Source organism: Mirounga leonina, unplaced genomic scaffold (genome assembly GCF_011800145.1).
Source record: "Mirounga leonina isolate KUSES-001 unplaced genomic scaffold, KU_Mleo_1.0 Mir_496, whole genome shotgun sequence".
Lineage (NCBI taxonomy): Eukaryota > Metazoa > Chordata > Mammalia > Carnivora > Phocidae > Mirounga > Mirounga leonina.
The window spans coordinates 477,622-492,487 of NW_023270783.1; the positions used below are offsets into that span (position 1 = coordinate 477,622).

The following is a 14,866-nucleotide window of genomic DNA, read 5'->3' on the forward strand; positions in this document are numbered from 1 at the left end:
GACAGTTTATACAAAGAATAACATAACCAAGTTCCCATGGCTCTGCAGCTAGCATCTGAAACTACTTCTGCCTGAGTCTAGACTAGACTCTGTGTTTGTTTCATTGTCTTATAGTGTTTCTCCTGAAAACGAAAAGGAGATAGAAGAATTATGAAAATAGTGAAGCTAGGGGCACCTGGGTGGCTCAGTTGGTTAAGCATCTGCCTTCAGATCAGGTCGTGATCTCAGGGTCCTGGGATTGAGCCCTGCAATGGGCTTCCTACTCAGTAGGGAGTCTGTTTCTCCCTTTCCCTCTCACTCTGCCCCTCCCTTGTGCTCTCTCTCTCTTTCTCAAATAAGTAAAAATCTTTAAAAACATTAGTGAAGTCTAGGATCAGTTGATATATGGGCATAACATAAATAATTATGCCTTCGTTAATACTGTTCTCAGTCAAATCTGTGATGCTAATGATTGTAAGACCCCATTATTTTATGTGCCACTGAGAAATTGTTGCCAAGTACAAATGTAAGATGCCATCAATTTTAGGATTGAGACCTTAGGATCAATTAACTATAGAAGTTCCTGTAGGCATGTATACATAGCAACTGTTGTTCAGAAATGTTGGCTTTACCTGATAAACATAAGGTTAAATTTTATGTAACAACTTGTTATGAGTAAGTAGGGCATTATGGTTCTTTAGTTTGTCCAAAACGGTGGAAACAAAAAAAATGGATGTTTAAAAATGTAAGATTCAGATACCAAGATTAGATTTCATTTATGAACACCCTTCATTCCCCAGTATTACAATAAAATGAGCTTATACTATTAATTTTTCTTTCTTGGTTTCTTCTCTGTAGATATCTGATATCCATAGTAATAACATTTGTATTTAAAACCTTTTCATATTCACTGAGCATTTACTGTTCAGTGTCAGTTATAACTTAGTGTAAGTTTGAGCCTCTTTCCATTCAAGGGACATAGAAGCACAAGATGGACATTCGAAGGATACTTGACTTACAAAGTAATCTGTGGACGTACCTCCCCACTTCTTCCTCCTCACTCTTGTGTATTGTATTTTGAATATTTGCTTAAGTAGTAGAGAAAATGTTGATAGCATTACTGTAACATTTTAATTCTGCCTTATTGAAAGAAAACATGACAAGTATATAGTAAGTATTCAATAGGTGCTATCCACTTGGTTGTACATAATGATGCCTGTCATTTTTATTTTTAATAAACTGACTTTAATGATTATTAGTTGTACTAATCATGATAGTTGTTTTTTGGATGAGTTATTTTTTTAAGTTCTAAGGGTGAATGCACAGTGTCTCAAGAAACTGAGGTTCTATATTGGAAGGCAAACAAGAACTTTAGATTTAGACCTCGCCCTGCCAGGAGAGTTGATACTTAAATTTAAGATGTCTCAAAGTCATATTGCTCTTTTATGATATAAATAACTTAGTTTTGTTTTGAAGTGATGATAAATATAATTTATTCTAGTGAGTTTTTTAAGTCTTTGAAACTTTAAAAAAAAAAAACTCACCTGTATTACTTGGTACCTGTCATGATCTAGTTAAAAGAAAATTCAGTTTAGGTCTAGAACAGAGTCTTTCTGACCCTCCATTATCCCCAAAGTTCAGTTTAAAAAATACGTTAAATATACTTGTGTTTGAGATTTCTTTGACGGTGTCTTTAGTGCTCGGTACATTGTAGGTACTCAGTAAATGAATAATGAATTGGGAGGTCAAGTGGAACCAAGTGGATTGATCTTCCACTGGAAGAACTTCTTTTCTTTTTTGAAATAGGCTCCATGCCCAGTGTGGGCTTGAACTCATGACCCTGAGATCAAGAGTTGGATGCTTACTGACTTCGCCAGCCAGGCGCCCCCATTCGAAGAACTTTCTAATCACAGAGCTTCTTAAAGGAATTTTTATAATTACACTGGAATTCTGGCATCAGTTACTTTTTTGCGTTCTTTTTTGTGATCATTGCTTAATCAAATTAAAACTCTTGACCATGTCTCTGGGGGGTGTCTTTATTGCATGTGAAGCTCTGTTTTTAGTATTAAACCTATGAACTTCAGTGATTAAGAGCAGATATTACACATTTTTTTTTTTTTAAGATTTTATTTATTTTTTAGAGAGCGAGAGAGAAACAGCATGAGAGGGGCAAGGGTCAGAGGGAGAAGCAGGCTCCCCGCTGAGCCGGGAGCCCGATGTGGGACTCGATCCCAGGACCCTGGGATCATGACCTGAGCCAAAGGCAGACGCTTAACCATCTGAGCCACCCAGGCGCCCGATATTACACATTCTTTTTTTTTTTTTTTAAGATTTTTTTTTTTTTTTTATTTGAGAGAGAGAGCACAAGAGGGGGGAGCGGGAGAGGGAGAAGCAGACTCCCTGCCGAGCAGGGAGCCCAATGCGGGACTCGATCCCGGGACTCCAGGATCATGACCTGAGCCGAAGGCAGTCGCTTAACCAACTGAGCCACCCAGGCGCCCCCCGATATTACACATTCTTAAATAACCTTTTAAGGATTCTTTTTATTTGTAAAAATAAAAGTGTTGAGTTGTACTGAGGACTCCTATAGAGCTATGTAGTATTTGTATCGTTATTTATCCTAACTTTGGATCATGTGTATCAAGAATGATGTAAAAGCAGTGTTGATGTGCACTGCTCCCCAGGAGGCAGTCCAGGACAACACAGTGTATCCCTCGTTCTCAGGGACCAGACCTTGAATACCAACACAGGTTATTCCAGATAGATCTATAGAGAAACCTGTTTTTAGGAAACTAAAAGACCAAGATGAAGGTAACCTTGACAGATGGTGGTTTTATGTCATTCCAGTTGAGTTACAGGTGTTCAGTTTGGTACATATAACAATTTTACAGTGAAGGGCAGCACTTTATTGAATGACCTCATCTGATGCGTAGTGTTAGTACTAAAAGCACAATCTTTGAAGCAATTTAGTGAGTATTAAGCCTTTTTAGAGGGTCAGCAGTGATAGCATGTAATGGCTTCTATGCTCTTTTCTCATTCATAAGCCTGCTTATAATTTCTTCTTGTGATTGAGCTCTATTTTCAAGTTTTCCCAGACCTCAGTTGTGCACAAGATATAACATGTACCAGTTTGATGAACATAATCAAATGCCTTGATTATGAACTCTAGTATCTTGTAAAGCATGCTTTTCAAGTATTTGTTGTATTTGCCTAAAAGACAAAAAGATCTATGTCTTCCTTTGACAGTTGTTGCAGAAAATTACTAGTGAGATCTAAGGCTCAGCACAGTGGAATGTGGACATGTATCAGAGCCTGAAAGCCTTCCCAGAGACAGCTGCCAAGTACAGCATTTTCACAACCTGGAGATCCCAGTGGGTGGAGCTTAGGTGAAGTTGTGAGGTTGGGCTCTGAGGAAGAAAAAATGCTTTCTTGTAGAAGTGAGCGTGAAATTACTGAAGTATTCTTAGTACTGTTTGTCACTTTGCTACTTGTGTTTTCAGACCTTTTTTTTTTTTTTAAGCAAAGCATTTTGGTGGTACTTCTTACATTATATTGTTTATTGGCAGACACTACACCTGTTTAATTCAGCAGATGAACAATTTAGATATTCCCGACTGATTATAGAATGTGCTGTCACTGCAGAATGCCGATCTCCAAATTTTAACTTGATTTTCACTCTACATTTGACATTGAAATGTTGGAGATTGAGAGTTCATGCATACATTATTCTCATTTTATTGGTATGTATAATTTAAAATGAAACTTTTTTCTCTTTCAGTGCATTTGAAACGCCACTTTATGTTTCGAAACCATCTCTGTTTAGTTTTTGAAATGCTGTCGTACAACCTCTATGACTTGTTGAGGAACACCAATTTTCGAGGTGTCTCTTTGAACCTAACACGAAAGTTTGCACAACAGATGTGCACTGCACTGCTTTTCCTTGCGACTCCAGAACTTAGTATCATTCACTGTGACCTAAAACCTGAGAATATCCTTCTTTGTAACCCCAAACGCAGTGCAATCAAGATCGTTGACTTTGGCAGTTCTTGTCAATTGGGGCAGAGGGTAAGTATATTCAGGACTTGTGAATTAAAATAGAATTAGGTAAAACAGTGTTGGTAGATACTTGAAATGTTATTAATATGTATACAATTTGGAGGTAATTACAGGATGGTTATCCTCAAAATGTGCCACTCTAGTCACATTGTGTTGAAACCTGTTTTGGGGACATAGCACTTAAAATGCAAATATAAGATTCTGAATTAGAAGGTATTGGTTTTTTTAAAAGTAGATTTTTAAAAATTACATGTATGCCTAAGAGGCAGAGAGAATAGGAGATGAGTTAATTAAGTGTTAGGTGATTTGCAGCTATATTTTGCAAGTAGAGGTGTTAGTATGAATTTGGGGATATTCCAATACTAGAACATTGAATCCTTGCTGTGAAATTCTTCTCTAAAGATAGATCAAGATAAATGGTTTTCTCCAAAAACTGATGGGTTTAAAAACATACAGGTAATTTTACATTACACATGGTGATACAGTATAGAAATTACGCAGTTGGTTAGACATACTTGTTTTGATAAATAAGTTTAAATCTTTTTTCCCCTATATAAATTCTGACACTTGTCCAAACTGGTTTTCCTCAGACTGCTAAAAACAGACCTTTCTGTAGCAATGATATAGATTTACGTTTAGCTGATTTAAGAAAGCAGATTTTTCCTACTATTCTTTCTAGTGTTATGAAAGCTACTCTTAACAGTGTTTCACATATAAAGTAGAAGTGATAGGTTGCTTTCTTCTTGAAAGGAATTAAAATCATCACTTGGTAATATTTTACTCATTTCAAACACTGTTCCTATTTACTTGCAAGTACTAAAACTGCATTTCTTGGGGAAAAAAAAGAAAAACTACAAGTAACATTCAGATACTATTTCATACGGTCTTTCTAGCTTTTGTTTTTCCAAATTAGTGAGAGTTCTTGTCCTGTGCAACTTTTTTCCGTGTTTTAAATATGGCTGGTTAATTTGATCATGAAGATTTATAGTCCGCTAACCAGGATTATCAGGCTTGTTCTTTTCTGCAACTTACTCATGGTAATGGTGTTATATAGATCACTGAAATAAATTGAAGGAGTAGGAAGCAAAGTTTGCAGTTTCAGATGCCTCTGAAAATCAGGAGCTGTTCATAGTTGTTAATGTGGGATAAAGTATATTGTGAATGGAAAATACATGCCCATCTTGAGAGTCATTTGAATAAATTTAGATTTGGAAAAATTTTCCCCCCACTTAAACAAAATCATGTGTTCTGTACTAATATCAAACACTACTATGTCTCTCCAGCCAAACTTAGACAACTATCCTTCTAGCTCAGTGAGGTTTGAACTGTGTGAGCGTATCAGATTAGAATGAGAGATCCTTTCTAAAATACACACGCAGTGCGTGGCCCTGCACTAGATATACTGGCTCAGTCTCACAAGGTGGCAGGGCAGGGGTATTTCAGGGGGATTTTGGTGCACAACCTCTCAGATGACCCAGCCACTGCTTTAACCAAACTGAATGGATGATTGACAAACTTCCTTGCATAAGCTAGGGAATAAGACAATCTCAGTAGTAGGGAGTCTTTGGGGCTTACCAGTGCTGTTGGCTTGTAGAACTTGGGAATGTAATACTTCTTCCTGGTCCCTTTGGTCAGTTTCTTTACTCTAACAAGGCATTAATGTTGGGTTGACCTGCTTATGGGGGGCATCAGGTTATTCTTGGAGATTTGACTGGAGTTTTAGGTGGGAGCCACAAAAGCGTTCATGGGAAAGCAGCACCGTGCTGCTGGCCGCCTAGTTAGTGTTAAGTGAGGAAGTTAGGAGGATTTTGTTTTCTTTCTCTTTTTAAATAAAACTTTGTTTTCACAATATTTCTAGATATAAATTTACAATGGCTAAGTGAAGATGAAATGGTTTTTTTTAAGACATTCTCTGATTACTTCATTGAAAATTAACCATTTCAAGATTTTCTAAGAAGTTTTAGATTGAGGGGGAAGAGGACAGGGAGGGAAGGAAGTGATTGGTCAGAAACTACTCCCAGTTGAATTTTATGTAGCAATGCTTCTCAGATTTATCTGTGAGACTAGTACAATGTAGATACCTGAATTTTCATTTACATTGTACAGAGTTTGACTTAATGCTGAAATACATTCTTTAGGTGAATTTAAATACAATTTAGTCCTTAAATTAATGGTAAACGAAGTGCCAGCCATAGCAGGAAAGAATAATTAATAAGGAAAAACTGTTCTCAATAATGTCTTTTTTCTAATAAGACATAATTATTTGTTTTAAGGTGTGTATCTTGATTACCAGTTAGGATTGCACTAAATGGGAGGACTTGAATTGTTGTATGTTTTGTATTTCACAGAGTAACCCCTCTCTTGAAATGTTTAGTCGTTTAAATAATATTTGCAGCAGAAGGTTGAAATCACTAAATGGAACCCAAGTTTAGGAGTTAGCCAATTATTTTTTCTGTTAATATTAGATAAGTGTACTTAATTCATTGTGGAGCATAATTAAACAAAACTTACGTTGGAATTAATATGATATTGAAATATATTTCAGATATACCAGTATATTCAGAGTCGCTTTTATCGGTCTCCAGAGGTGCTACTGGGAATGCCTTACGACCTTGCTATTGACATGTGGTCCCTTGGGTGTATTTTGGTTGAAATGCACACTGGAGAACCTCTGTTCAGTGGAGCCAATGAGGTATATGATGGATTGCTTTCAAAACTCTGTTTGTTTTCATAACTTCTTTTTGTTTTTAATCAATGACAGTGTAATCTGAAAATTGTTTTTAAGAAAAGATGTCTATTAATTTAAATATTCAAATGTTGGGACAGTTTTGAATTTAGGATTTGAGATGGGTAGTGAGATCTTTTAATTTGCTATTAAGGAGAATAGTAAGTTAGTAAATGTTAAGCATTCTGGTTTAAATTTTACAGATTTTAGGTATAATGTAATGAAAATGATGATGAAAGGCATGAGGGCCACCCTGAGAACAATGTAAACATCACTGTAAATTTTGAGAGTTGATTTGGAATTTAAGAAGTGATGACCAGTAGCCTTGATAGGTATTTGATCTGAATAATTGAGGGTGAATTAGGATTATAGAATTTTACAGCTACAGACGATGTGTAATTCTAATTCATGGGTTTTCAGTCTGTATTCTCAGAAGATGTTTGGAGGTCAGAGGCAGTGCCTAGGAGGGCATGGGAGAGGCCATGCTCTCTGGCAGTCAGAGGAATTGGTTTAAACCTTATGGGGTTTTTCATTTTTTAAAGGAAAGTTAACCATTACAGATCTTGATCAGTCCATGCATTTATAAATAAGAAAGGCCAACAAAATTTAATGACTTACTTATGCTGGGGTAAACAACTGTTAGTATTGTGTCAGAAATCTGTCCCCTCTATCTTGTTAATTCACTCGAACTAAAGCTAGTGAGCCATTCCTGGGCAGTAACTGGCATAGTGTGTGTTTGGTATTGTTTTGTTATTAGTAATATTACCCTGGAAAGTAGTATCTTTTTCATGGGCTTAAACAGTGCTAAATTAAATTGTATTGTATTAATTATAATTAAATATTTATCAGATAAAAATAATTAAATATGATAAACTAATCAATTATATTCTTGTAAATCACCTGAAACTTCAGTGGCTTCCATTTCATTCATTGTAAAAGCCAAGTCTTTTGAGTGGCTCGAAAATTCCTACTCCCTCTGACTCCTGCTTTCTCTCTGTGACCTTGCCTCCCCTCACTCTCGGTCCCAGCACAGAGCTTTGCTCTGTGGTCCCTTGGAAACAGTAGCCACAGGCACATACTAACTTTGCATTAGTTCTTTCCTGTGCCTGAAAGGCCCTGTCCCCAGGGAGCACGTGGCTCCTTCCCTCACTGCTTTAGCTCTTCGCCCTCCTACATCTTCTCCGTGATCCTCTAGTACCCGTTGCAGTGCCCCTTGTCACTCTCCATCCCTTTAATTTTCTCCATAGTTCTTAGTTGGCATTGGCATAATATATTTAATTACATATTTGTCTATTAGTGATCTCTTTCCCTATAATATAAACTTTTTGGCAGGGATTTTTGTCTGTTTTGTTTATTGCTATGTTCTGCTGAGTGAGGTTTCTAGCATATGGTTAAGACACTTGGTATTTGAGTGAATGAATCCGCACTTAAAAAAGAATACTTGATTCGGTCCATGATTAAGCCTCTGGGGCTTTTTTTTTTTTTTTGATGGTTATTTGATTTTATGTGTTTATTTAATTATCTGCCCTGTCCTGTGTGGATTGAGGGTACTGCAGGACGGCAGGGATTTTCTCTCTTTTGTTCATGATTGTATGCTCAGTGCTTGGGGGTGTGCGTGAAACACACAGAAGATACTCGGTTTATTTATAATTTATGAATGAATGAATGAATGAGTGGATGAGCAGAAGTAGGATATACTACAGTAGAAGTTACAGGCTTTTTTATTTTTATTTTAAATACAGGTAGATCAGATGAATAAAATAGTGGAAGTTCTGAGTATTCCACCTGCTCATATTCTTGACCAAGCACCAAAAGCAAGAAAGTTCTTCGAGAAGTTGCCAGATGGCACTTGGAACTTAAAGAAGACCAAAGATGGAAAACGGGTAAAATAGGGAAACTTTCTGGTTTTTGAGCCTTTGTTATTTATTTTACTGGAGTGGTCTTTTTATAGCTCATCTTGTGTTTACTTGACATCCGTGTTTTAGTTAACAATTTCATTAATAATTTAGGCGTATTTCTTTAAAAGTTGGGTAGAGTTTGACCTGAACTGTCTGATGGACCAGTGTTTGTTTCATGGTTAGAGTTAAGACTTCATTTTGAAAACTCTTAGTCTGCTTTGTGAGACAGCCGATCAAACCACCCTGCCTCGTTTCAGCAGTAGGATCAGAATCAGTAAGTTTGACCTTTTTTTCTCACAGTGTGGGTCTATAATGAAGTCACAGTTAACAATACAGCAGCTGTGAGCAATAGAGGTCATAATTGCAGTAAATCGCCTTTTTTTTTTTTTTTTTTTAATTTCAGATGGGAGAAAAGGATTTTTGACTCAGGCAATTTGTGACAAGAATATGAACTGACTAGAGTCCTTGGATAGATTTCAGTGCAGGTTCTTAGGTCAGTGGCATGGATAGCAGGAATGTCATATCTCCAAAATCCTCAGAGTGAGGTTTTCAAATCATTAGGTTTGGTTTAGTAATTTTCTTTTAGCTGAGAACTTTTTTCAGATCCCTAAACAATGTCATTTTAACAGAGTAAATAATGGCAATTTTGCGTCTTGATTTAACTTTTTATGTATTGGAAAATAATCATATTTTGTAATCTAGCTTTTGTGTAGTATAAAATGAATGTAATATATAAATATCTGATTGTATGTGATATGTATACCAGACACCTTGTGATTGTAGTTTTGCATTTTTAACACGTAGGAGATTTTATTTTTGCTCCAGTTTTTATTTGCCCTTGATTTTAGCGATACTGCCACCAGGTGTCATTTCCAGTGAACTGAAGATGATGGTTATTTGCTTTAATTCACCTTCACATAGCTGTGGAGTCTCAACTTTTATAACATTGAGTGATTTTCTTTAGAATATTTAAAAATATATCTGTAATTGTATCTTTCACAGCTGATTTATAACTTTCCGCATCCTGCCTGATTCTCTAAAGTTCCAGGCAATGTAATATTTGGCAGCCAAATTAAGAAAGGGGTGGAAAATACTATGCAGGCCTCCTGAGTCCTTTTGCCTTTATCCACATCGCTAGCTTATCAGGCCTGGCCTCTTTCCTCTTGAACCAAAACACAGCCAGGGAATCCTTCTTAGTTTCCCCAGCATTCAAAGTAGCTCCTACCACTTGATTTGAATTAGCATGGAGGATATGAAACCTCCTTTATGTTTTTTATCTCTCTGCAGTACAGGCTACTACTTTGTCCATTTTGAAGTTTTTGTCGTCTTCTACCAGTTTTTTTTTTTTTTTTTCTAAATAAAACATTCATCCTGTCCATTCATATCTCTGTCTTATAAAACCACAGATAAGCCACTATGGGCTATATATAACCTATCATTTCTCCCAAATTGAGCTATAATTATTATTTTAAAAAATTATTGGGGGTTGCATTTCAGAAAAGAGTAGATGAATCTTTTCCCTTTTTAAAATTGAAAGTGAGTATCTTAACCTGCATTTAATACATACTAACTATAGGTTTTATGAGATTTCCCTTCGCTTCAATTAGCAACTGACTTAAACTTAATTTTTAAAGTATAAAATAACTATTTGTCTTTGAACAGAAATAAATTTTGCAATGACAAAAAAAATCAAATCCAGAACTGAATGATTACATTATAAAGGATGCACTAGGGAATTTAACCATAAGTATAAATTGAGTGCATGTGCTATCATTGGGTTTCTTTGTGCTTTTATTTTCTGTGATTTTATTTTAATTTCTCACTTATGTTTCAAGAGCCCATTTTAGCTTCCTGGTAATGAAATCTTATATCTACTGTATGTATATTTTTTTGGTGGGAAAGGTGGATGAATTAAGATCTGTTTTATTAAAGTATAGTTTTTGTACAACAATATATGCATACCTTGAGTGTTCATTTTGTTTTAACCTTATATACAACAATGTAACCACTACCTAAAACAAGATACAGAATATTTCCACCATCCTAAAAGTTCTGTTGTGACCCTTTTGTCATCCCACCCCACCCCACTTTCTGATTACTATCATCATAGGTTAGTTTTGCCTATTCATAGGCAAAATTCATATAAATGTAATCCTATAGTATTTATTATTTTGTTTCCTTCACTTAACAAACATTATTTTTGGAAATTCATCCATATTTGTTGTGTATTTCAAATGTTATTTCCTTTAATTGCTTCATAGTATTATACTGAATAAGAATACTGTAATTTATCTATATTTACCTGTCAGTGGACGTTTGGGTTGTTTCTGATTTGGACCTATTATGAATAAGGGTACTGGGAACATTCTTGTATAAATCTTTTGTACATGTGTATTTTTATTTCTCTGGGATCACTACCTAGAGGTAGCATTGCCAGGTCATAGGGTATATGTGTGTTTACCTTCATGAGAAAATGCAGTTCTCCAAATTTTTATCATTTTACATTTCTACAGTGTATGAGGTTTCCAGTTGCATGACATCCTCACCATTTGGTATGGTTGATCTTTTAGAAATCAGCCATTCTAACGGGTCTACATAGGTTTCATTTGCATTTCTCCATGACTAATAATATGTGCTTATTAACCATTCATTGATTTTTTTTTTTTTTTGCGACCATCTTTCCAGTCTTTTACTCATTTATTACTGAGTTGTAGTTTTTTTTTTTTTTTTTTTTTTTACATATAATGGATATAAGTCCTTTGTCACATTATGTGTCAGTGTTTTTTTCCCCAGACTGTGGTTTACCGATTTCTTTTCTTGGTGGTATCTTTTGATGCGCAGAAAATTTTAGTATCAATGAAATCAAATTTGTCAACTGGCTTTTATGAATAGTAGTAGTTTTTGTATCCTAAGAAATCTTTGCTGTCCTCAAGTTCGTGAGGGTATTCTGTGCTTTCTTTTAAAAGATTTTTTGATCCTAGTTTTTATGGTTAGAGTTCTGTGGTTCATCTTGAATTAAGTTTTGAATATGAAATGAGGTGTAGGATTTGATATTCACGTCCCCAGATGCTTACCTAAGCATTGCAGCATCATTTGTTGAATTGGCCTTTCCCTGTTGATCTGGGAGCTTTTGTCCAAAACAAATTTATCTTTTATTTGTGGGTCTGTATTTATTTGCATCCTGTTCTGTTGCTTTGGTTGATCAGTCCTTGAACCAGTACCTCGGTGCCAGTTACTGTAGCTGTGTGGTCAGTCTCAAATTCAGGTAGTATAAATCCACCAGCTCTTTTCTTCTGTTTCAAAGAACTTTTTTTTCTTTTCTTCAGGTACTTTTTATTTACATATAAATTTTAGAATCAGCTAATAAATTTGTCCCCAAGAAATCTTGCTGGAATTTCTATTTGGATTGCATTTGAAGTTCCCCAGGAGAATGGACTTTTTTTTTTTTTTTAAGATTTTATTTATTTATTTGACAGAGAGAGAGATAGCGAGAGCAGGAACACAAGCAGGGGGAGTGGGAGAGGGAGAAGCAGGCTTCCTGCCGAGCAGGGAGCCCGATGTGGGACTCGATCCCAGGATCCTGGGATCATGACCTGAGCCGAAGGCAGACACTTAACGACTGAGCCACCCAGGCGCTCGAGAATGGACATTTTAACAGCAATGAGGCTTCCAGTCTGTGAACATGGTTTCTCCCATTTATTTAGACTTTAATTTGTCTCAGCAGCATTTTGTACTGTTCTGTGCGGAAGTCTCAGGCACATTTTATTTTTTTAATTTTTAATTTTTTGGATTTTTTTAAGCGTCTTTTTTAAAGTATCATCTAATTTCTCATTGCAAATATGTGGTACTAAAACTGAGTTTTCTATATTAACTCTATATCCTAAGACCTTGCTAAATTTACCTATTCTAGTTTTTTGTTTGTTTTTAGATTCTGTAGGACTTTCTATTTAATCATATCCTCTGCAAATGAACAGTTTTATTCTTTGAATCTGTATGCCTTTATTTATTTTTTTTTATTATACCGACTGGGACCTCCGTATGTTGAGTAGTTATGGTGAGAGCAGACATCTTCCCATGTTACCAGTCTTGTGGGAAAAGTGTACATTTATTCAGTATTTTTTTTTTTTTTGTGAGCACATTTTTAAGTAGGGTACTAATTGTATATTTCTTGTAGCCCTCTATCAGGTTGAAGGAGTAGTTTCCTGTGGTTATTTATTTATTTTTAAAAGATTTTATTTGTCAGAGAGAGAGAGCACAAGCAGGGGGAGCGGCAGGCAGAACAGGCAGAGGAAGAAGCAGACTCCCCGATGAGCAAGCAAGTCCCATGGTGGGACTCGATCCCAGGACCCTGGGGTCATGTCCTGAGCTGAAGGCAGATGCTTAACTGTGACTGAGCCACCCAGGCGTCCTGTTTTTAGATAGTTTCCTGTGTTTTTAGAGAAACGTTTTGCACATTTGTTTTTCTGAATCATGAGTGGGTTTTGAATGTTGTCACATGCTTTCTGCACTTATAGAGATGATCGTATGGTTTTTTTCCTGATATGTGGTAAAACACATTAATTAACTTTTAGAATATTAAGTTCAACCTATGATAAACCACACTTGGCCTTGATATATTGTCTTATGTATTGCTGGGTTCATTTTGTTAGTCTATATTGGTAGGAATTTTGTCATTAAATGGATATTTGTCTAAAATTTTATATAATACCTTCATTAGGTGTTGATCTCAGGATTATGCTGGTCTCATAAAACTATTGGGAAGTACTCTTTCTTGATTTTTCTGAAAGAGTTTGTGTAAGATTGGCATTATTTCTTTTGTAAATATTTAATAGAGTTTATTGATGAAGCTCTCAGGAACCAGGGATATTCTTTGCTAGAAGGTTATTAATTGTAGCCCGTATTTTTTGATAAATATGTGGCTATTCAGATTTTGAGTCAATTTTGGTAGGCATGTATTTCAAGAAACTTGTCCTCATCTAAGTTCTTGGGTTTGTTAGCATAAAATTACCCATATTATTTCATTATTACCTTTGTAATTTCTAGAGGCTCTGTAGTGGTAGTGTCCCTTTTGTTCCTAATGCTGGTCATTTCTGTTTTCTCCCTTTTTCCCTATTATTCTTGCTAGTGGTTTGTCAAATTTACTAATCTTTTCAAACAACCAGTTGTTTTGTTTTTACTGTTGTTTAATCTTGTTTCTATTTCATTGATTCTTTTCTCATTATTAATCCTTTTCCTCTCCTTACTTTAGGTTGAATTTGCTTTTTCTAGTTTCTGAAGGTGGAAGCTTAGATCATTTATTTAAAACTTTTTTCTTACAGCATTTAAAGATAAATTTCCCTCTAATTACAGCTTTAGCTGCATGGAGCAACTTTTGATATGTTTTAACTTTCATTGATTTTGAAACATTTCTCATTTCCCTTGTAATTTCTTTATTGACCCATTATTATTTAGAATGTTGTTACATAATTTCAAAATATTTGAGGATTTTCTAGACCTCTTACTGTTAACTGATTTCTAATTCAGTAGCCTCATGGTCAGAAAACATGATTTCACTCCTTTAAAATTAATTCAGATTTGTTTTAATGACATAGCAGGTAATCTCTCTTGGTGAATGTTCTGTGTACACTTGCAAGGAAGGAATTGTATTTTATACGATTGTAGTCTACAAATGTCAGTAGAGGTCGAGTTGTTTGATTTTTTTCCCCATATCTTTTGCATCCTTATTTTGTGTGTATGTGTGTCTGTGGATTATTTGTTTTATCAATGACAGAGAGGAATGTTAATCTTTAGTGATAATTTTGGATTTGTCTTAATCTCCTTTTAGTTGTTTTATGTGTTTTGAAGCTCTCTTAGTAGGTGTGTACCCATTTAGTGTTGTTGTGCCTTTGTGGTAAATTCACTTTTTCATTATGATGAAATGTCCCTCTTTATGTTTAGTAATGTTTTTATTTTTAAGTCTGATTTGTCTGATATTACTGTATCTGTGCCAACTTTCTTATTCTTCACATTCTTATAGTCTATATTTTTCCTACCCTTTAACTTCAAATCTGCCCGTACTTTTATATATGAAGTATGACTCTTGTATGCAACGTAAGTTGTCATGCCTTTTAATCCAGTCAGCTAGTCTCTTTCTTTCACGATGAGTTTTTAACCCATTTAATTATTCATTAAAAACCCTAAAGTCTGGGCTTTAAAGTGTTACCTTATT

The 14,866-nt window shown here is 35.3% G+C and overlaps 1 protein-coding gene across 4 annotated transcripts in view; it reads left to right on the forward strand.

Moving 5' to 3' along the window:
• The window catches only part of DYRK1A (dual specificity tyrosine phosphorylation regulated kinase 1A), a 149,315-nt gene that overhangs the window by 122,634 nt on the left and 11,815 nt on the right, over positions 1 to 14,866 (forward strand). For all 4 annotated transcript variants that reach the window (XM_034990141.1, XM_034990139.1, XM_034990142.1 and 1 more), the window contains 3 exons: positions 3,758 to 4,044; positions 6,581 to 6,727; positions 8,503 to 8,643. In XM_034990141.1, the coding sequence (XP_034846032.1) occupies positions 3,758 to 4,044; positions 6,581 to 6,727; positions 8,503 to 8,643 (575 nt within the window). The remainder of the gene's footprint in view (positions 1 to 3,757; positions 4,045 to 6,580; positions 6,728 to 8,502; positions 8,644 to 14,866) is intronic.